This window comes from Bombina bombina, chromosome 2 (assembly GCF_027579735.1).
Source record: "Bombina bombina isolate aBomBom1 chromosome 2, aBomBom1.pri, whole genome shotgun sequence".
Taxonomy (NCBI): domain Eukaryota; kingdom Metazoa; phylum Chordata; class Amphibia; order Anura; family Bombinatoridae; genus Bombina; species Bombina bombina.
The window spans coordinates 217,400,949-217,424,868 of NC_069500.1; the positions used below are offsets into that span (position 1 = coordinate 217,400,949).

Sequence of the window (23,920 nt, forward strand, 5' to 3'; positions counted from 1 at the left end):
CTAAATTTAGTTCTTTCAGTTCTTCAAGGGGTTCCGTTTGAACCTTTACATTCCATAAATATTAAGTTATTATCTTGGAAAGTACTGTGTTTGGGTGCTATTTCTTCTGCTAGAAGAGTTTCTGAATTATCTGCTTTGCAGTGTAATCCACCCTATCTGGTTTTCCATTCAGATAAGGTTGTTTTGCGTACTAAGCCTGGTTTTCTTCCAAAAGTTGTTTCCAACAAGAATATTAACCAGGAAATAGTTGTTCCTTCTCTGTGTCCGAAACCAGTTTCAAAGAAGGAACGTTTATTACACAATTTAGATGTTGTTCGTGCTTTAAAGTTCTATTTAGAAGCAACAAAAGATTTTAGACAAACCTCATCTTTGTTTGTCGTTTACTCTGGTAAGAGGAGAGATCAAAAAGCTACTGCTACCTCTCTCTCTTTCTGGCTAAAAAGCATTATCCGATTGGCCTATGAGACTGCCGGACGACAGCCTCCTGACCGAATCACAGCTCACTCTACTAGGCTGTGGCTTCCACATGGGCCTACAAGAACGAGGCTTCTGTTGATCAGATATGTAAGGCAGCGACTTGGTATTCTCTGCACACTTTTGCCAAATTCTACAAATTTGATACTTATGCTTCTTCGGAGGCTATTTTTGGGAGAATGGTTTTGCAAGCCGTGGTGCCTTCCATTTAGGTAACCTGATTTGCTCCCTCCCTTCATCCGTGTATTAAAGCTTTGGTATTGGTTCCCACAAGTAATGGATGACGCCGTGGACCGGACACACCAATGTTGGAGAAAACAGAATTTATGCTTACCTGATAAATTACTTTCTCCAACGGCGTGTCCGGTCCACGGCCCGCCCTGGTTTTCCTAATCAGGTTGAAAAATTTTTTGTCTTTGTACACTACAGTCACCACGGCACCCTATAGTTTCTCCTTTTTTCTCCTAACCGTCGGTCGAATGACTGGGGGGCGGAGCTAGAGGGGGAGCTATATGGACAGCTCTGCTGTGTGCTCTCCTTGCCTTTCCCTGTAGGGGAGGAGAATATCCCACAAGTAATGGATGACACCGTGGACCGGACACACCGTTGGAGAAAGTAATTTATCAGGTAAGCATAAATTCTGTTTTCACTACTGAAATATTACTGTGTCCTTCAGTTATTTGATAGATCAAAATGAAATTGCTGATCCAAACACTTAATTATTTATAAATAAAAATCATGGAAATAGTCAGGGGTGCCTAACTTTTTACACAGTATATATATATTTAGATTGTTGACACGGGTTGCTATGACAACTGGCGGACCTGCACAATGAGGCTTGCAGGACGCCGGAGGCACTTCCGGTAGTACGTGGTGATGGTGGAGGGTAAAGTATAAATGTTGTACACTTATTTTAATGTATGTAATGGTCTGAGGACGGGGCTAACAACCCCGAAACGTCACTTGAATAAATGACATGTAATTAAGACCCGGAGAGTGCGCTCCTATTTTCTATTTGTATATATACATAATATTCTAGACCTGCCACTATTAGCATTTTATGTGTTCCTGTACACTTGAGCCTGTTTATATTATCACCTCTTGTTCACTCAAGGGGGAGATATTATCTCACTGACATAATATTCTGTATTGCAGGAACAAGTCCCCTGTTTCACAGACAGTATATTCATTTATATATTTTTATATATATTTTTTCACTAACAGTGAATTTTTTTATTTTTTTTGTTTACATGTTTTTTATTATACTTTCTCCAGTATATTCTATACACATACACTTATGGTTGTGCATATCAACAACTGATAACATGTTTTTGCTCACACTCATCAGCATGGTCTAATATTGTTAATACCATATTTCTGTACACATGTAATTTGCAGTTTTTATGATTAGTGGCACAGTTGTTTTATTTATTTAGAGGTTAATACAATTTAGCACATATGTGTTCAAATTGTCGCCTTACCCACTTTTGCATTGTTTCGCAATTTTGCCCCACTTCCGGTTTATGCTGTCATTTGATGTTACACAACCTTTTTCCCCAATTCCTGTTTTTTGCTATGATGTCACTTCCGGTATACCGGATCGAAAACTATCCGTTTTGTAGCTATAACCACTGCATTTTAGCTTGTTTTATGTCTGGGATTCAATGTGGGTAATGCATTATATAGTATTTCTCTGTCATCTCTTGTTATGTTTAATGCATTTTGTTTTTTTATCGCCGGACCGGAAGTGATGTGATAGTGTACTTCTGGTTTTAAGGTTTTGAGCATTCAGTGTGTATGTGTATTTGGCGCCTTTTCACAGGGTTTGAGGTATTGTGTTTTCATTTGTTAAAGTATTTAAGTGTGTTATTGTACACCATATGTGTGTTCTGAAGAAGGGGAAAATATTTCCCCGAAACGTCAATTAAACCTTTGCTTTTGTTGAGAAAAACCTGTGATTTCACTGTTTGTGTGGGCTATATATATATATATATATATATATATATATATATATATATATATATATATATATATATACACACACATATATATATATATATATATATATATATATATATATATACACACACATATATATATATATATATATATATATATATATATATATATATACACATTTTTTAACTAAATAAGTAAGGAAATTACAATGCCTGACAATCATTTAAATTACAATAGTGATTCACTGAGTATAAAATATAGTATTTCATGTAAGAGGCCAGAATTGTCATGGTCCACATAGAGAAGAGATAGCTACAGCATATTTAATTTTAACATACCAGTGTATCCAGTGTTTTTGAAATGAGAAGTAATTTTGTAAGAAAAATAACGTAAGCCTACATAAGAACCAAGACGTTGAACATTTTTTATGGATGAGACAGCTTTCCATAATATATAAAATATTCTTCTGGAATGTCTGTTACTTTGGGCAAATGTTTGCTTTTTTCATCTCTCTCTCTCTACCCACACTTGCATAATTACTGAAACTTCAGCTTTGTATCAAACGAATGCCAACATCAATTTTGAGCACATTAGAAATATATATATATATATATATATATATATATATATATATATATATATATAAAATAATTTGATTATTTTACACTGTATTTAACTCCTTTAAAAGAGTCGAAAATATGTTCCATTTATTATACTGCAGGCAGACAACAAACACTAACAGAGAACCTGTCTGGCCACCGTCATCATGAGCAAGGCAGTGAATAATAATGCAGTGTTTAAAAGGGACAGTCTAAAATATATTTGTTATTGTTTTAAAATATAGATAATCCCTTTATTACTCATTCCCCAGTTTTGCATAACCAACACAGTTATATTAATAAACTGTGTTGGTTATGCAAAACTGGGTAGGAGTCAGCACTGATTGGCTAAAATGCAAGTATGTCAAAAGAACTGAAATAAGGGGGCAGTTTGCAGAGGCTTAGATACAAGATAATGACAGAGGTAAAAAGTGTATTTATATAACTGTGTTGGTTATGCAAAACTAGGGAATGGGTAATAAAGGGATTATCTATCTTTTAAAACAATAAAAATTCTGGTGTAGACTGGCACTTTAATGAAGCATACACATGTATGCCTGCGCCTTATTGGCTCACCAGGTTTATCCTTGAGTGGCACTATATATATATATATATATATATATATATATGCACACACAGTATATAAAAAAAATATATATATATATTTTTTTTTAAATACCTGCTGTAAGGGTAAGCACACAAAGAAAATACCATTTGTTTAATTGTGAAATGTCCTAAAATATATTAGAAAAAAAGACACAATGGGGCCGAATTATCAAGCTCCAAATGGAGCTTGATGCCCCTTTTTCCGTGCGAGCCTTCAGACTCGTCGGAAACAGCAGGTTATGAAGCAGCGGTCTAAAGAACGCTGCTCCATAACTTGTCCGCTGCCTCTGACGTTGTGGTCTCTAATCTGCACGATCCTATACGATCAGGCTGATTGACACCCCTGCTAGCGCGAATCTGCAGGGGGCGGCATTGGACAAGCAGTTCGCAAGAACTGCTTGTGCAATGATAAATGCCAACATTGTATCATGTCTGCTTGCACGTTGATAAATTGACCCCATTATATTAAGTATAAAATATGAATTGTGCTCAGTGGCAGATCCAGGGGGGGGGGGCGCAATTTCCCCCAACAGCCCCCTGAGGGTCGACAACTGTAAGGGGTCCAACTGTGTACTTCTTACACAGGACCGCACATACAAACTGGTCTCCCCGGTTCTACGCATTTCTGAACGCACAGAGCTTTGCTGCAGGAGAAGAGCATCTTGCTGCTGACAGCTGGTTTGGTCAAGTGTTGTGAGGTGGAAGGTCACCTGCACACAATAAATCTATCATAGAACACATAGAGGGGCTTGCACTGTCTAGCTGGCCTGGCCCACTTTGTCCACAAATCATTTATCACTATTATCTCCATGAGGTCTTCCTGAGCTTTAATTGTGGGGAGAAGCTACAGCAGTGAGCCAGTAATGTGATACAGTGTCATAAAGAGATGCCATCCTTACTTACTGCAATGGAGCTTACCATAGTAGTACTTTATCATCTGATAGTAATAAAAAATGCATCCCAAACTGTACAGATTCTTAGTTAAACTTTCCCAGTATTATAGAAAAAAAGGATGTGCTGCTCATTACCATTGGGTGAGAGCTCAAAAAGTAAACTAAGAATATGATCCATGTTACTGTAAGAATTAGTGCAACAATAATTGCAAGTCTCATAGTGCACCCCAATTAAATAAAGTCTCATATTTAAAGAAATCAGCTGTAATTACAGTAACAGAATAGCACCTTGTTTCTTTAAAAAATTACTTTAATAAAAAACCTAAAGGTCATACATGCTGCAACCCATAACTGCAGGTCTGTTACCATAAAGACCATTTATATGTAACCCTTTAACTGTAAATTCTGCCCTCAATAACTGTAGTAAAAGATAGTTTACCCCAAAGCCTTACAAAGGGAAAATTTAATTAATGAAGCCCACAATATTATTATGTAAACTTGCACATTAATACAGTGCACCCCTTATCTTCAGCAAAAGCAAATTACCCTTTTTTCTGTAGGAGAAAGTGTACCCCATTACTATGTAGATTTAGAGAGTGAATCTGTAATTATTTATAGGGTGCAGCTTTATTCTGGAAAAAAAAAAAAAACATACCATTACTAGAAAATCTCACTTATGGGGGTTGATTTAGTAAATGTTGAGAGGATATGATTTGCTGTAGCGAATCATGTCCACTCGACATCTCTAAATGCATTCTGGTGAAATGCTTGTGCAATGCTGCGCCCTGCTCCTTGGCGGCAAATAGGATCCGGATGATTTAAAGAGCCTCCGAGGCAGCCTCCGCTGCTTAATAAATGGAGCCCATAGTGTGAAGTTTGTCACTTTTTTTCGGGGGTTCATTCCATTACTACAACAAGCATCTCCTATCATTGTAGATACTTTACTATATTTGTACAGCCTGTTGCTACAGTTATAAAAAGTTTCCTCAGTTCCTTGAATGTTCATCTGTTATAAACTATATCACATTAGTAAGGCATACATCCACCACTACATGTTAATTCATGTCAGCATTTTATAGAAACTCAATTGAGAATCTCACTGCTTTAATGCAGACGTTAAACTGTGGTGTTATGCAATGCCAAGCACTTTAAGCAGGTGACAAACGGAGGCCCACTCAATATGCCCATTATACTTGGGCAGATCCACTGAGAGCTCCAATTTTCCACTGTGAGCTCCAATTTTCCACTGTGATCAAGAGAAACACCTTAACTCCAGTCCTGAAGAGTTGAGAGTACAGGCAAGTGTTGGCTGTTTTTTTTGCCTTGTAGGATTCAAAGCAAAGGTTTCAAAGCAGCTTAATATGGAGTTTGTGATGCATACTGTGACCTGAAGTGAAAGAAGGGATTCTGCAAATATTTGGTCGGTTATCAGTTATGCTGGCACCAGTGTATTTTATGTGTTATTGCAGCTTAAAACTGTGCAGCTGAGAGGAGGTTGGCGCTGTACCGCTGGGAGGAGGAGGTTGGTGCTGTGCAGCTGAGAGAAGGTTAGCGCTGTACCGCTGGGAGGAGGAGGTTGGTGCTGTGCAGCTGAGAGAAGGTTAGCGCTGTGCCGCTGGGAGGTGGAGGTTGGCGCTGTGCAGCTGAGAGTAGGTTGGCAATGTGTGGCTAGGAGGTGGAGGTTGGTGTTGTGCAGCTGAGAGTAGTTTGGCAATGTGTGGCTAGGAGGAGGAGGTTGGTGCTGTGCTGTGCAGCTGAGAGAAGGTTAGCGCTGTACCTCTGGGAGGAGGAGGTTGGCGCTGTGCAGCTGAGAGTAGGTTGGCAATGTGTGGCTAGGAGGTGGAGGTTGGTGTTGTGCAGCTGAGAGTAGTTTGGCAATGTGTGGCTAGGAGGAGGAGGTTGGTGCTGTGCAGCTGAGAGAAGGTTAGCGCTGTACCACTGAGAGGAGGAGGTTGGCGCTGTGCAGCTGAGAGTAGGTTGGCAATGTGTGGCTAGGAAGAGGAGGTTGGTGCTGTGCAGCTGAGAGAAGAGGGCTGGCGTTGTGCAGCTGATAAAAATAATGCGCCACTTTGCTTTTCTATTGGCCAGGTTTGCAACAAGATAATTTGCCATATAGCCCCTCTTGATATTGGGCTCTGGATCTACTGTTGATTGCGCTAATAATTTCTTATTTACATTAGAAATTATATGTGAATAAACATTTAAATTAGCATTTAAAACACTATTAAAAGAAACTATTTCACAGAAGAAAATGTTAGCTTTACAGTAAATATTTTAACAGCATGCAAAGTGACAGAGACATCAATTAGCACTGCATATTTAAATCAAATATCTGCAATCTCTAAAATTTCTATGTTTAGTAGAAAGTTATCTGCTGCTTTTTTTCACCCTTGTGCATCCCACATACAGTATATCTTTAAGAACAGCACTTTTTTTTCCTAAACATTTGATATTTCTCCACAGGATTACATATCAATAAGCTTTGAATCTTGTAATCTCTTTATGCTAAATTGATTGTGTAATCACAAAGCGTTGGGTATTATTGTTCTGAAATTACATGTTTACACATCAATGCACTAGAATAAGAAACGTGTATGCATATGCTGTCATATTTCATATCTGTAGTACATTACATCAAATTAGATTAGAATCCTACCTGCTGTTGTAGAATCTTCTACAGCTGTTGAAAGAGAAAAAAAGAAAAATCAAGCTTAGTGCTAGATGACAATGTGGAATATATAATAAAATAATATAGACAAAAGTGTAATAATTTAAATATTGATAGCAATATGTTTTCAAATGGATGGCATCAACAACAAACTGCATGTTAATAAAAAATAAGAATTTTTTTCCAACAAATAAATATGTAAAATTGATCTAGAATTGTTAGAAGACAAGAACGTAAATACATAGAAACACAGATTTTGATTTTGATGACAGATACGAACCATAGGCCCAACAAGTCTGACCATTATTTCCTTAAAAGTATAAACATATCTAGGACGTAGTATAGTCTTATCCTTATCTCAGGTATTCTTGAAATCCCCACAGTGTTTGTCATTACCACCTCTTGTGGAAATTTTTCCAAGAATCAATCACCCTTTCAGTAAAGTAGTGCTTCCTGAATCTATTACCCTGCAGCTTGAGATCATGACCCCTTGTTCTTGTATTTTTATTTTTGTGAAAAATACTCAGAGCTTCAGCTTTACTAAGCCCCTTAATAGACTTAAAAATTACTATAATACCTCTTTCCCTTTGAACCTTTCCTGAAACCCCTGAAAGACCCACAATTCCAAAAGGAACTACTCAATACTGAACAGTTACACTTGCATAGTTTTTATCGTATATACTGGAGACATCACATCCACACTCACAAGCATTCCCTCATAATGGGTGTGGTAAACCACATGTTCAACCTTTACTAGAATATACCCATTTCATTAACTGGCACACCTGGTCACCAGGGGGATAAAAAAAAATGACATTTTAAATTAAAATGTATGCATTATTAAACATTTTTTTACACATATATTGGCATTTTTGTAAGAAAAAAAATTTAGCATCAAAGCAGGGTCATTTTCACTTTTTTGCTATAATGTCCCTTAATACATTCTTTCTGCAAATGTCCGAATTTGTTCATCAATGGAAATTTGGTAACCACTTATTGCTTAGGGTAAACTATTCCGGGCAGCTGAGAAGTAGTAGAAATTCAGGTTAGACTAAAATAACGTTTATTATTAGATAGTGCTACTGCTACAAGCCATCAGCCGCAACACAATAAAAAATGTTTATAGGGTCAAGATTGGTCAAGAAAAACTGTAATCCTTATATTCCTGTTGGCCGACACAGGAATCAATCAAAATTTCTGGACACAGTTACTGAATAGTGTAAATTTGAAGTTCTGAGCCCTTTCCTGCCTAAACAGTGTATATCTGTAACTTTGAACTGTTTCATGCTTACAGAAAAACCTTTCCCGCCTCAAGAGCAACGGTGTTGATGGCATGGACAAAATGCAGCTAAATTAGTGATTAACTACATCTTTCCAATCTGAATGTACATATCTCATAATCAGTCTTTTTAAAGTATAATATATGTATTTTCCATACCAATAGATTATGCAACATACTGCAGTTCTAACAACCAGAGGAAAGAAAAAATTCATCCACAAATACACAGCAACAGCATACTATATTAAAATTATTGTTTTTGAATGAGACTTCAACAAACAAGTTCAGCGCAGCACTCACAGTCCAACATCCAGGTGCAAGTTGCAAGTATCCTGCACTGATCCCCAGTAATAACAACAAATCCAAATGACAGCAACAGCGCCATAGGTATGCATCATGATTCTATTTATTGATGAAACATCACAGATACAACAACGTTTTGGTCAGCAATAGACCTTAATCATGTTATACAATGAATATTCCTAGTCACATTTTTACCCTCCTCCAGGGGAAGGACCACATTTTTCATATATTCACAAAACCTAAGCACCCCCTCTAGTGGACACAGGAATATACTTCTTTTTAACCCATTAAGACCTGAAAAACACATAGCCATAAATATATAGGGTGTTAATATACATCCTAAGAAACTGTACTTGTTAAAAAAAATCATATCAAGATAATCACAATAGTAGTGTTATACCTCATCAGACATAGAAAACCACACTAGTAAATAATTCTTTACATACCAATATTCAATCTTATCATATTTATAAGGTGACATTCCCCACAATCTTCTTATTCATCCCCACTCGGGCCAGGGACTGTAAAGTGTAGATCCAAAATGTTTCCCTAGCTTTTAGAATCTTAAGTCTATCACCCCCTCGTCTAGGTTTCCTAACATGCTAGATAACCTGAAATCTAAGATGAGATACAGAATGACCTGCCTGCAAAAATGACTGGATACAGGAGCATCCAAATTTTTTCGACGAATATTGGACTTATGTTCATTCATTCGGTCTCTGGCTCTACGTGTCGATTCCCCAATGTAAATCTTTGAGCAAGGACACTTGATCAAATATATAATAAACTCAGTATTACAGGTGTAGAAGCCAGAGATCTGAAATTTCTTTCCAGTAAGCGGATGTACAAAAAAAGTCCACTTTAATCATATTATTGCAGTTACAGCAGCCCAAACAGGAAATTTCCCAACTTAGGAGTAGAAATAAAAGTTTGTCTCAGCCCCTTCTCAGGACCCAAATCTGCTCTCACTAGTGTATCTCTTAAATTTCTACTTCTTTTGTAAGCTGCCATAGGGGGCTCCTCAAACTCTTTTATGTTAGGATTGAGATCTTTTATGATAGACCAATATTTCCTGATAATTGTATTCACTTTACTACTTAGGGAATTATACTCAGTCACAAAAATCAATATGTTTTTATTCTTCTCCTCAACCTTAACCCTTGTTCTAGTCCCTTTAAGAATAGATTCCCTGGAAATAATTTCCATTTCTTTAATTTGTTGCTCAATCAGAGGCTTAGGGAAACCTCTCTCCAGAAAACAGTTCCCCATCTCCTGTTACCTAATCCTTCCAATAGCCTCATCAGACATTATTCTCTTGACACGAAGGAGAAGACTCCTTGGTAAACTTTTAATAAGTGAGGGAGAGTGTGCACTCTCATACCTTAATAGACTATTTCTGTCACTCTCTATCTTATATAGATCTGTCTCCAGATGTCTACCATTTTTAATGACAGTAGTATCTAAAAATGTTACAGATTCCTCACTATATGTAAGTTTGAATTTAATGTGTTGTGTAGAAATATATAAATCAGCCACAAAATCCATCAAGGAGTCGATGTCACCTCCCCATATGCCAAACACATTGTCTATATATCTATACCAGCATAATCTGTGCTGTTGAAACATGCAATTGGCATAAACAAACCTCTCTTCATAAACATTCATAAATATGTTGGCATATGTGGGGGCAATATTCAGTACCCTGACGCTGTATGTAAAACTAATCCAGAAAAAGGAAATAGTTACAATAAAGGATAAGTTTTAACAACTCAATAACAAATTCACTTTTAATATTGGATACTATACCATTGGATCTAATAGTCTGTCTCATAGCATCAAGAAAACTATTGTGTGTGATAGATGTATATAGGCTATTCACATCTAAAGTACAGAGAATGAATTTGTCACTCGGTAAAACAATATCACCAAGCTTATTCAAAAAATCCCCAGTATCCTTAATATAAGACAGAGATCCAGTAACAAGGGGTCTTGGTAGTCTATCTAAGTATATAGACACATTAGTGAGAATAGAATTAGTACTAGCCACAATAGGGCGGCCTGGTGGAGCCTCATAATTCTTATGTATTTTAGGCAATGTGTAAAATACAGGTATAGAAAAAGTACTCGGAATAAAAATTTTCTGTTCTTTCTCAGAAATTAACCCATTACACATTGCCTTAGAAATACATCTATCAAGTTCTTTCCTCACCTCAAAAGAGGGGTCTCTCTCTAGTGGTAGATGCACATGCTGCAACTGTGTCTTAATCTCTTGTATAGAGTAGCTCTTGTCTAATTGTCAGGGTTACTGTTTCTTTAAGGAGGAATTTGCATAGGTTTCTTCCTATTGGTTGCTTAGGTTATAAGTGTCGCCATTTCCTGTGGCTCCTTGCTTAGTATTTTGTAGTGTAACTACCTTTTACTTGAGTCTACATTAAAGTTCCTAAAAGCGAAGTAACTATTGGATTACAGTTTAGTTGGAAAATTCCTTACTCATTTGAATTGGAACATTGCCATACCTTCATACCTAATTCATGCGATTGTAATCGCCAAATTTATGCAAGCTGCAGTTTGTGTCTTTTCAGTGCAACATTTAGCCGCTAATCCAACCTCACCTGCACTTAACTTGGAGCAGCCTCTTACACAGAACTGCAGCCGCTGCTGCTACTGTCACGTCTCCCCCAGCAGCTCAGACTCCGTCACTCACGGAGAGACCGCCCACTTGACCGGGGAATTACCGCGGACGCCACTCTGCGCTCTCTGCTCGCTCAATTCAAAGCGGCACACAGGAACAACTGGAAACAATCTCAGCTGACCGGAGTGCACATACACCATCAGAGCCGCAAGTACTTTTATATTGTACATACTTTCTATGTAATCGCTACTCAGCAAGACAGCGTCTGTTCAAACAAAGCATATGCCTAATTAAAGCAAATGATCTTAGCCTCTCTATATATATATAACTAAGACGTGCTGATAAAGACTTTGTTGTTAAGTCACTTGCTCTGGGGCTTGTTGAAATTCCTTTAACCAAATCAAGGCAGCCCAACTGAAACCACTGTTCTTTCTCCAAATATGAACTGTAACAAATAGCAAATACAAAATTGATACACTGTCTAGGGAATTAACTTCCCATTGCCATTGTTTATTCAGTGTCTCTATTTAAGAGAACATATTATGAATTAAATCCTCCTTGGGGAAATATTTCCAGATTATTGTTATCACTATCTATATGGATTTCACTTCCTCAATAGTGTAATCTAGTTGGAATAGTGAAACAAATCTACATTTACTCTGCAATTGCGTTCCTCTATCTAACTCTTGAGATAACCTTACACTAATATTACTGTTGCCCCACCCTTATCGGCCGTCTTACAAATAATCTGTTTGTTAGTTTTCAAATCTACGAGGGCCTTATATTCTAATCTAGAAAAAATTACCATATGCCAGAGCATTACCTTTGTTGTTATAGGACATCCTACATCCCTGCTTAAGCAAATCAATATCCCTTAGTACCAACTGCATGAAAGTCTCCATACCATTGTTATTCACATTAGGTGTAAAATTACTTTTAACTCTAAGATTGAGATTGTTTAACGACAACAAGTTATAATCATGTTGAGTATTTACATTATCACCCCCAATGGATCTGGTACCAAAAAACATTTTAAGCTTCATATTGCGGAAGAATGAGTACAAGTCCCTCTGTAGTTTGATAAAAATCACATTTCGATTGGGGACAAAAAGACAATCCCTTATTGATAACATCCCTCTCAGTCTCAGTCAGGTCATACTCAGAGATATTTACCACTAGACCCGCTTCGTCTTGTTGCAGGTAACTCTCTGCACTTTCTGCTCCTTTGAATCCAAAGTGATAGACTTTACGGCAATGCTTCCATCCGCCTCTGTGCTTCCTCCTGAGTCCCCCGACGAGTCACTGGCTGATGACGTGGAATTGGTATGCCGGTCGCGTGTGCAACGCTGTCTCCGCCAATTAGGCGTGCCTTGTCACCTGTTATCATTGTACGTGCCTCTGGACCATCGATATACTGTACCGCTACGGTAATCCTCCTCATCCCTTAGGAACTTCTGCCATTTGCGGGCCTCTATGGTCTTCTGGAGCTCCCTGATATTAGCATTTACTGTTACTAACATTTTCTCCATCTCTTCAACAGTCAGCATCGACTTTAAAGCTCCTTCCAAGTGTGTAATCTCCTCTTTTTGTTTCTCCATCCCAATAGATTATGCAAAATACTGCAGTTCTAACAACCAGAGGAAAGAAAAAATTCATCCACAAATACACAGAAACAGCATACTTAATTAAAATTATTGTATGTTTTTGAATGAGATTTCTACAACGAATGAGATTTCTACAACGAAAACTTCCAGTATATATATGGTATGCTTCCCTGCTATCAGATACGTTCAATCACCCAGCACAGCAAGTAATTAAAGTAAGGAAAAAAGAGGTGAGAGATCAACATCAATCACAGGTATAGATTTGTAGAACATATTTTAGCATCAGGTTTGCTTGCATGCAGGAAGAAGCTCTGCAACCAGCCATTCTAAAGCAACAACTAACTTATGTTATACCAATGCTTATATCTGTCTCTTCTCTACTTTCATTTTTTCTTCTACCAAATTTAAAAGGGATGAAAGGAAGATAACACTAATATGCTCTATCATCCATATGAAAGATCGCTATTGAATATATGTTTACTCTTTGCAAGATGTGAAGTATAAGTTCTTTGAATGTAAACTGAAACTAGTAGAAATACACAGACACATATAGACATACATCATATGGCCAAAAGTATGTGGACACCTGACCATCACACCTATATGAGCTTGTTGGAAATTCCATTTCAAAACCAAGAGCATGAAAATGGAGTTGACCCCCTTGTTGTTATAACAGCATCCAACACATTTGATAAGGATTTCCACAAAATGTTGAAGTGTGTCTATATGGCAATCTTTGACCATTTAGCATTTGTGAGGTGAAGCACTAATGTAAGATGAGAAGGTCTGGCTTACATTTAGTGTACCAATTCATCCCAAAGGTGTTGAATGGGGTTGATGATAGGGCTCTGTACAGGCCACTCGAGTTCCTCTACACCAAACTCTTCAAACCACGTCTTCATAGACCTTGTATTGTGCACAGGGCCACAGTCATGTTGGAACAGTAACAGGCCTTCCCTAAACTGTTGCCACAATGTTCTAAGCCCCCAATCACAACCATGCTGAAACAGTAAAGGACCTTCCCCAAACTGTTGCCACAATGTTGGAAACCCCCAATTGTCTAACTTGTATTTGTATCCTGTAGCATTAAAGATGACTCTTCACTGGAACTAAGGGTCCTAGCACAAACCCCGAAAAACAACCCCAGACCATTATCCCTCCTCCACCAAACTTTACAATAGACTCTATGCATTTTGGTAAGCAGCATTCTCCTAGCATCTACCATACCCATATTCTTCCATTAGACTGCCAGAGAAATGTGATTCATCACTCCAAAGAACATGCTTCCACTTTTCTAAAGTCCAGCGGCGGCATGCTTTACACCACTACAGTTGACACTTGGTATTGCACATACTCATATGAGACTTGTGTACAGCTGCTCAGCCATGGAAACCCACAAAGCTCCCAATGTACAGTTCTTGGTCTGATGCTGCTTTCAGAGGCATTTTGGAACTCTGTAGTATTTGATGCAATAGATGATAGCCAATCTTTACTCACAATGTTCTTCAAAACTCGACTACCTCACTCTGTGAGTTTGCATGGTCTACTACTTTGTGGTTAGGCTGTTGTTGCTCCTAGATGCTTCCACTTACAGAAGCCCTTGCAGTTGGCCAGGACAGATCTAGTAGGGCAGAAAGTGTACAAAATTACTTGTGGCAAACATGGCATCTATGAGAGTGCTACATTTAAAATCTCTGAGCTCTTCAGTATGACTAATTGTACTGCCAATGTTTGTCTAAGGAAACTTCAATGTTTGTTTATGTGATTTTATGTACCCATTTAAAGGTAATATAAGAAATGTGCAGTGCAAGTAGTAGGCAGTGCTATAAGTACAAACATATATGCAGAAACATTATTTTAATATCAATTCAGATTTGTACAAAGCAAGGCTACATTCTACCACAGATGCATACACATTCTACAAACAATAATACTTTACCCAGAAAAATGCTAGCTATTTCATGCTTCATATCACTAAATAGGCCTCTCAAAGCATTTAACAAAAAATGCTTTCAACCAAATACAAGAATAATAAAAAAAATAATAAACAAAATACTTAGTTGTCTAGAGGGAAAACAGAGAAGTATTTAAATATAAAAGAGACATGTAAGTTATTTTTAATCTGAATTAAATGGTAAAAATACAAACACCCGAGAATATTAAGGGTCAGCTTAAGAGTGGCGCGTTTAATGTTTTGCACAATCGATATTGGGTTTATTACGTCTGTTTGCACGCATCTGACCGAGAGTTCATATTACAAATTGAAAAGAGAATAATTGAGCGCAATCGCGATTTGTGCTAAAATAATTACTGCAACCTCAGAGCTCTGGTTAACTGTTAAGCAAAACAAAACAAAAAAGTGTCACAAAACACTTTGAAAATACATTTAAAAGTACAGTTACACTCATAATAAAACTATCTGATAAAAATTAATTATAAAAAAAATGCACAGAAAAGTTATAAGGGCTCAAAGATTTGAGTTCTCAGGTGTTAGAAAAAAAAAGAAATGCAAAGGGCTTTAAACATAAAGATACATACATATACATGTCTAAATGTGTATATGTATGTCTATATATATATATATATATATATATATATATATATATATATATATATATATATATATATATATATATAGTAAAATTGCGTTTGTAACGTGTCCGTCGGTATCACCAGTTGCGCATGCATCCTCAAAGAAATGTTGGCTGCGCGAGGCAGCCAAAAGAATGTCGGCAGTCCGAAAATGGCAGGGTGGTGAAAGAATCCACCGCAGGTAGGTAAACCAGAAGCCTTTAAAAAAAAAAAAACACGCAACCGCCCGCACGAAATAACTAAATAACACTTAACCACCCGCAAGAAATAAAAATAAAAAAATGTAACCGGCCGCACGAAGTATAACAAAAAAAACTAACCTCCCACACAAAGTATTAACAAACACCTAGACCGTCAACCCCCACATCGCAAAACAATAAAGTAATTAACCCCTAATCCGCAAATAACATAATTAAAATATTAACTCCTTAACTGCCAACCACCCACATCACAATAAACCTAATTAACCTATTAACCCCTAAACCATAAAACCCCCACATCGCAATTTTTTTTAACCTATTAAGTCTTAAAACGCCAACCTCCCACATCACAATAAACCTAATTAACCTATTAACCCCTAAACTGCTAAGCTCCCACATAGCAATAACCATAATTAACCTATTAACCCCTAAACCGCCAACCCCACCACAGCGCAAATAACTACATTTCTAAGCCCCCTAACCTAACACCCCCCTAAATTAACCAAATTACTACTAAATTACAATTAAAATAAAAAAACTAACATTAAATTACAAAAAATAAGTCTAACATTACAGTCCCTCCTAACAGTAAAACCCCCCAACCCACCTAAACCCCAAAATAAAATAAAAACTAACACACAAAAAAAAAAACTAAACTACCCATTGCCCCTAAAGGGGCATCTGTATGAGCATTGCCCTTAAAAGGGCAAATCAGATCTTTTTCAAGACCAAATAAATCCTAATCTAAAAAAAACAAAACACCCCAATTACCAAAAAGCAATGCCAAAGCCATATAAGTCTGCTCTTTCTGAACAAAGGGGATCCCAGAGAATAATTTACAACCATTTGTGCTATGATTGTACAAGCTGCTTGTGAATAATTTCAGTGAGAAACCTAAAATTGTGAAAAAGTTAACGATTTTTTTAATTTGATCGCATTTGGCGGTGAAATGGTGGCATGAAATATACCAAAATAGGCCTAGATCAATACTTTGGGTTGTCTTCTAAAAAAAAATCTATAGTTTTGATAGGTAAATATAAAAAAGGCTCTATTTCTGTTTAAATGTAGTGATGGCAAAAAATGCTAAAAATGCTCTGGTCTTTTGGGTAAGTTTTTGTCTGAAGTGCCTGGTCCTTAAGTGGTTAAGTGAGCAGGGAATGTCTCACTTGCTGATGAGCAGAACACCAGCTACAGTGGACAGTGACATACCTTAAAGGGATAGTAAAGTCCAAATTAAAGCTTCATGCTTCAGATAGGACATGTCATTTTAAACAACTTTCTCATTTTCTTTTAGCATCAAATTTGCTTTGTTCTCTTGGTATTCTCAGTTGAAAGCTAAACTCTGGTAGGCTTATATGCTAATTTCTAAGCCCTTGAAGGCCGCCTCTTATCTGAATGCATTTCACTGTTTTTCACAGCTAGAGGGCGTTAGTTCATGTGTTTCATCTAGATAACTGTGCTCATGCACATGGAGTTATTTAAGAGTCAGCTCTAATTGTCTGAACTGCAAGTCTGTCAAAAGATCTGAGATAAGGAGGCAGTCTGCAGAAGCAGAAGTAATTACAGAGCTAAAAAGTATATTTCTATAATAGTGTTGGTTATGCAAAACTGGGGAATTATAAAGGGAATATCTATCTTTTTAAACAATACAATTTTTGTGATTACTATCCCTTTAATACAGAAAAAATAATATTATTACAAAAAAAAATTTAATGCAACTAAGAAAATAAAAGGCTTTAAAATCCCTATAAAATCACAACCTATAGATAATAGCTTTGACATCATTTTTACAGTGTAATGTATAACAATAACATTTTAGACACACATGTACTGTATACCCATACTGTATTGCTCAAATATATGATAAATTATTTTACAATTTTTGCTATTATTTTGAAAGTGAAAAGGTTAATTTCACACATGTAAATTGTTCTTGTCATTTTACACTGTACAATTGTATCTATGTAAACACCTGTTTTGTAAGGGTTTGCTGAATGGCCATTGTATTAGTGATTTGCATTTGAATAAAGTGAAACAAATTGGTTTCTGGTAACTTCACAATGGGAATCACGATTTACTTTTCAGCTCTGGTAATTAGTGCTTAAGCAAGAATACTTTACTTTCATCTTGTAAAACGAACACACACATGCTCACGGTATACTTGCAATATGGATTTCACTCAAGCTCAATTTACGTTAGAAATCTTGCTCAAAATATTGCTCCATTATCTAATCTAGGATGATGTGATTATTGAGTGTGAGTTTATAAAGAACATACATATGGTAACAGGTACATTATGATAAAAACACTGTCACTTTAATTTTATTTTGATTTAGATAATTTTCCCACCTGTTGTGAGTGGAACTATTAAACAGTATTATTGAAGGATATTTGAAAATAGCAAATGTATTAACTATGTAAAAACATAACACAAATATACAGTGGATATAAAACGTCTACACACCCCTGTTAAAATGTCAGGTTTCTGTGATGTAAAAAAATGAGACAAAGATAAATCATTTCAGAACTTTTTCCACCTTTAATGTGACCTATAAACTGAACAACTCAATTGAAAAACAAACTGAAATCTTTTAGGTAAAGGGAAATAAAAATAAAAAAATAATAAAATATGGTTGCATAAGTGTGAACACTCTTAAACTAATACTTTATTGAAGCACCTTTTGATTTTATTACAGCACTCAGTCTTTTTGGGTATGATTTTTTCAGCATGGCATATCTTGACTTGGCAAGTTTTGCCCACTCTTCTTTGCAAAAACACTCTAAATCTGTCAGAATGCGAGGGCATCTCCTGTGCACAGCCCTCTTCAGATCACCACACATATTTTGTGTTGGATTCAGGTCTGGGCTCTGGCTGGGCCATCCCAATACTTTAATCTTCTTCTGGTGAAGCCATTCCTTTGTTGATTTGGATGTATGCTATGGGTCGTTGGCATGCTGAAAGATGAAGTTCCTCTTCATGTTCAGCTTTCTAGCAGAAGCCTGAAGGTTTTGTGCCAATATTGTCTGGTGTTTGGAACTGTTCATTATTCCCTCTACCTTGACTAAGGCCCCAGTTCCAGCTGAAGAAAAGCAGCCCCAAAGCATGATGCTGCCACCACCATGCTTCACTGTGGGTATGGTGTTCTTTTGGTGATATGCAGTGTTGTTTTTGCGCCAAACATATCTTTTGGAATTATGGCCAAAAGTTCAACTGTGCTTTCATCAGACCAGAACACCTTTTGCAACATGCTTTTGGGAAACTTTAGATGTGTTTTTGCAAAATTTAGCCGGGCTTGGATATTTTTTTTGTAAGGAAAGGCTTCCATCTTGCCACTCTACCCCATAGCACAGACATATGAAGAATACGGGTGATTGTTGTCACATGTACCACACAGCCAGTACTTGCCAGATATTCCTGCAGCTCCCTTTAATATTTCTATAGTCCTCTTGGCAGCCTCCCAGACCAGTTTTCTTCTCGTCTTTTCATCAATTTTGGAGGTACATCCAGTTCTTGGTAATGTCACTGTTGCACCATATATTCTCCACTTGATGATGACTGTCTTCACTGTGTTCCATGGTATATCTAATGCCTTGGAAATTCTTTTGTACCCTTTTCCTGACTGATACCTTTTAACAATGAGATCCCTCTGATGCTTTGGGAGATCTCTGCGGACCATGGCTTTTGCTGTAGGATGCGACTAACAAAATGTCAGGAAAGATCTACTAGAACAGCTGAACTTTATTTGGGGATAATCAGAGGCACTTTATATGATGACAGGTGTGTACTGACTCCTATTTAACATGATTTTGAATGTGATTGCTTAATTCTGAACACAGCTACATCCCCAGTTATAAAAGGGTGTTCACACTTATGCAACCATATTATTTTAGTTTTTTATTTTTATTTCCCTTTACCTAAAAGATTTCAGTTTGTTTTTCAATTGAGTTGTACTGTTTATAGGTCACATTAAAGGTGGAAAAAGTTCTGAAATGATTTATCTTTGTCTCATTTTTTTACATCACAGAAACCTGACATTTTAACAGGGGTGTGTAGACTTTTTATATCCACTGTAGATATATATATATATATATATATATACATATATACACACACACACACATACACACAGGTAGCCCTCAGTTTACGCCGGGATTAGGTTCCAGAAGGAATGGTTGTAAATAGAAAATGTTGTAAATTGAAACCTAATTTATAATGTAAGTCAATGGGAAGTGAGGGAGTTAGGTTCCAGGCCCCCCTCAAAATTGACATATGTAACACCTAATACATTATATTTAAAGCTTTGAAATGAAGAGTTTAAATGCTAAACAGCATTATAAACCTAATAAAATAATCACACAACACAGAATGTATCATCAAACTAAGTTTAATGAACAAAAACATTTACTAAACAGCATTATAAACCTAATAAAATAATCACACAACACAGAATGTATCATCAAACTAAGTTTAATTAACAAAAACATATTTTACTTGCATTTTTCTGCAAACAGTTTTCTGCATTGTTAGCATGTTAGATAATATCAGGTCTGCAGCTATTCTATGCATTCCAGTCTGGACTGATTAATAGGAACCCTGACCATCAAGCAGCTGGGCAGGAAGATAAATGGGAAGTGGCTGCTAGATTTTGTTCCTTTGAAAGCTGCTCTATAGCTCAGATCTAGTTACACCGATTGAGCAATTTTTTAGCAAATTATCATTATTTTCATGTCACTATATACACACAGAACTAGGAACAGTTCTGATATATGAAAGAGCAGGACTAACCCAACCGTGTGCAGAAAAGCAAGGTGTATGTTGCAAATGAAGAAAATATAAGAGTTAAATTAGGTGGAAAAAATATGGAATGAAAAAAGCCACATTATGGTCTCAAGACCTTCAGACAATTCTAGTCTGCAATATACATTTAGGCAAATATATTTAAATTTTTGTGATCTCGTGGTTACTTAATTGTAAAAAGGGTCAAAAATATATCAATGGTATATTATCAACAGTTAGCGCACCACTTGTAATCTAGCCCTAAGTATATTTTAGAAGCTAATAATTATGGTTATTCTCTCCCTCCCTCTTTTCATGGGAGCCACCATGTTGAAATCTATCTTTCACTACATTACAGTGTTGTTTGCACATTTGCAGCAACTCTTCTTTCAATTTAATCTAGGTTCCAAAATGGCAGCACCCAAACACACAGGGATGCGTTCCAAGCACACTGTTTGGCGCTAATTTGATTTGGAGTGGGAGGTATGTGTTTGCTAAGTTGCATATAATGTGTTGGTGTTATCACATTCATTCACTGTTCTTTTTGATCTGATGAAAGGGACTTGAGTTCCCTGAAATGTCATCTATTAAAGCTGACTTTTCTTTTTATTAAGTCCTGAGAGTGCATTATTTTTTGAATAATATATATTATATATATAAAATTTCAAAAAAATAATGCACTCTCAGGACTTAATGAAAAGAAAAGTCAGCTTTAATAGATGACATTTCAGGGAACTCAAGTCCCTTTCATATATATATATATTTTTATATATATATATATATATATACACACACACACACACACACAATTTATCATTTTATATTACCATCTCAAAGTGTTTAATGTCCCTTTAAATTTGATTTACCATAGGGTTTAAATGTAGGTAGCAAAAAATCTCAAAATTGCCTCAGTAGTGCACTGGTGAAAAAAGGCTTAGTAGCGAAAGGGTTAAACAACTTTCCAATTTATTTATCAATTTTGCTTCATTCTCTTTGCATCTTTTATTGAAAGAGCAGCAATGCACTACTGGGAGCTAGCCAAACACACCGGTAAGCCAATTATAAGAGGTATATATATATATATATACACACACATATATATATATATATATATATATATATATATATATATATATATATGTGTGTGTGTGTGTGTGTGCAAATCAGCAGCTAGCTCCCAACTCGTGAGCCTAGCTATGCATGCTTTTCAGCAAAGGATACAAAAAAAATATAAAAGCAAATTAAATAATAGAAGTAAATTAGAAAGTTTAAAATGGTATGCTCTATCTGAATCATGAAAGATAATGTTTAAGTTTCATGTACCTTTTAATAATAAAACCACCCTCCCTCCCTGAGGATATTGCTACCCTGATCTGTTCATGCCACATTTATATTCAAGGCAGAATGCACTTTCAATTGAATGTTGTAGTTGCTTGTTATTTAAAATGATACATACTAGAAAAAATGGAGCACTCTAAGCTAAATTATCTGACTATCATCACAAATAGTCACACATAGATTTCAATATAAATATAAGGTAATAAGTATTTGAAACTTACATTTGATTTACTGCTTTTTATTTGTTTATTATTTTATAAAGTGAAAAACTGCTTATTGATATCCATAGTCAAGAGATGAAAATCTCTAAAGCATACTACAGACTGCAATTTCCTGCTATCATCAAACATGTCTCATCTCTCATGAGAAAAAAGTTGTTTGTTTTTTCCAGAAAGAACAGTGACTCTGCATTGACTTTCTGATATCAAAGTGACCAGGATATATGAAAGAATTGACCATAATATATTTTAATAACGTTTTCTAGCATCTACTGCATCAATGTACAGAATAAATAGCATATACCAATAAGACATATTATTAGTTTAGAAACATCAATGTATTTGCATGTACTGTATCTCTATGTGTATTGCTATATTTGTATTACCTTTTATATATTATACTAAAAGAAAATACTCTTCATGTTCACTGTAATAAAATACTTCTGTTTTATTTAAGATCTTCTGTCTATCTTCACACCTCTCAGATAATTTCACCATCTATGCTATGGGGTCGATTTATCAAAGGCTTTTGCCAGCCTTCGACCCCCTACGACTGCAGGTTCTCACAAGAGAACCTGCAGTCTGTATTTAACAAGCAGCGGTCATGAGACCGCTGCTTCCCTAACCTCTCGCCACCATGAATGGCTGTGCGCGGGCAGGGGGCGGCGTTTTACAAGAGCGCAAATTTGCGTTCTTGTGCAATGCTAAATTCCGATAGCGGAATTCAGCCAGCCAGAGGCGAGCTGCTGCAGACAGGGGCGCATATGTACACCCCTGTCTGCTGTAGCTTGATAAATTGACCCCTATATGTGTATATGTGTCCACAAATAGTGGGCTCAATTTATTAAGTGCCAAGCAGATGAGGTTTGCTATCATGAACCTAGTCTGTCTAGCCTTGCGGTAAGCGAGCGACTTGTGCAACGCCCTGCTTGCACACAAGTGCCGGCTGTCATTCATCCTGATCCCCATTGAAATCTGCCACACTTTAGTTGATGGAGAGTTTAATTAGTAGTGATCTTAAGACTGCAGCTACTTAACTAGCGTTTAAAGGTCGCTCACGCAATCGTTGAAGCCGTGAAGCTACTCTCGCAACTTAATAAATAGAATCCATTGGCTCAATTTTGTTTTATTATCTAGCACTTACCAGACTATTACTAGAGCACTTCCTACAACTTTTTGTATCAAAGAGTAAATTAGAGATTTTAAAATAACTTTACAAATGCTGTGATATTGTGAACCAAGTCTGGTGGAAAATTTGCATTTTTTTTTATCTGGTGATAATTGAGAGGTCATATAATTTAGAATATCTCTATTAATGACGTGAGTATAGTTATAATTGCCACTGTTTACTATTTTTGTTGATCAGTACATAAAATAGTAACGCTTTATTTGCTCAATGTTATATGTTTAGGGTGACCATTACTAAGAACTTATATTTTCAGTGTTACTTGTTACTTTGAAGAAAAAAAAAAAAAAATAGATTAAAATAATGTATGATAGATCAAAAATATAAGTAAACACCAAATCGAGCATAGCTTAATTTAAAAGTCTTAAAAAGCTCATTACAGAGATGAATCGCCCTCCATAAAAATGCATTAAAATATTGTAATATACAACTATTATATCATTTAAATGCAATACTTTCTTGATAGCTGCAAGACTCCTACCATAGCTAATATAAAGACTAGTCAGCATAGTGAGATAGTATAATTATATATATATATATATATATATATATATATATATATATATATATATATATATAAAATAATTGCATG

At 36.2% G+C, this 23,920-nt stretch overlaps 1 protein-coding gene across 1 annotated transcript in view; it reads right to left on the reverse strand.

Annotated features, from left to right (window-relative positions):
* EDIL3 (EGF like repeats and discoidin domains 3) overlaps positions 1–23,920 on the reverse strand; it is a 1,373,680-nt gene that overhangs the window by 904,957 nt on the left and 444,803 nt on the right. Inside the window, exon 3 of the mRNA XM_053701474.1 lies at positions 7,188–7,211. Coding sequence (XP_053557449.1) covers positions 7,188–7,211 — 24 coding nt within the window. The remainder of the gene's footprint in view (positions 1–7,187; positions 7,212–23,920) is intronic.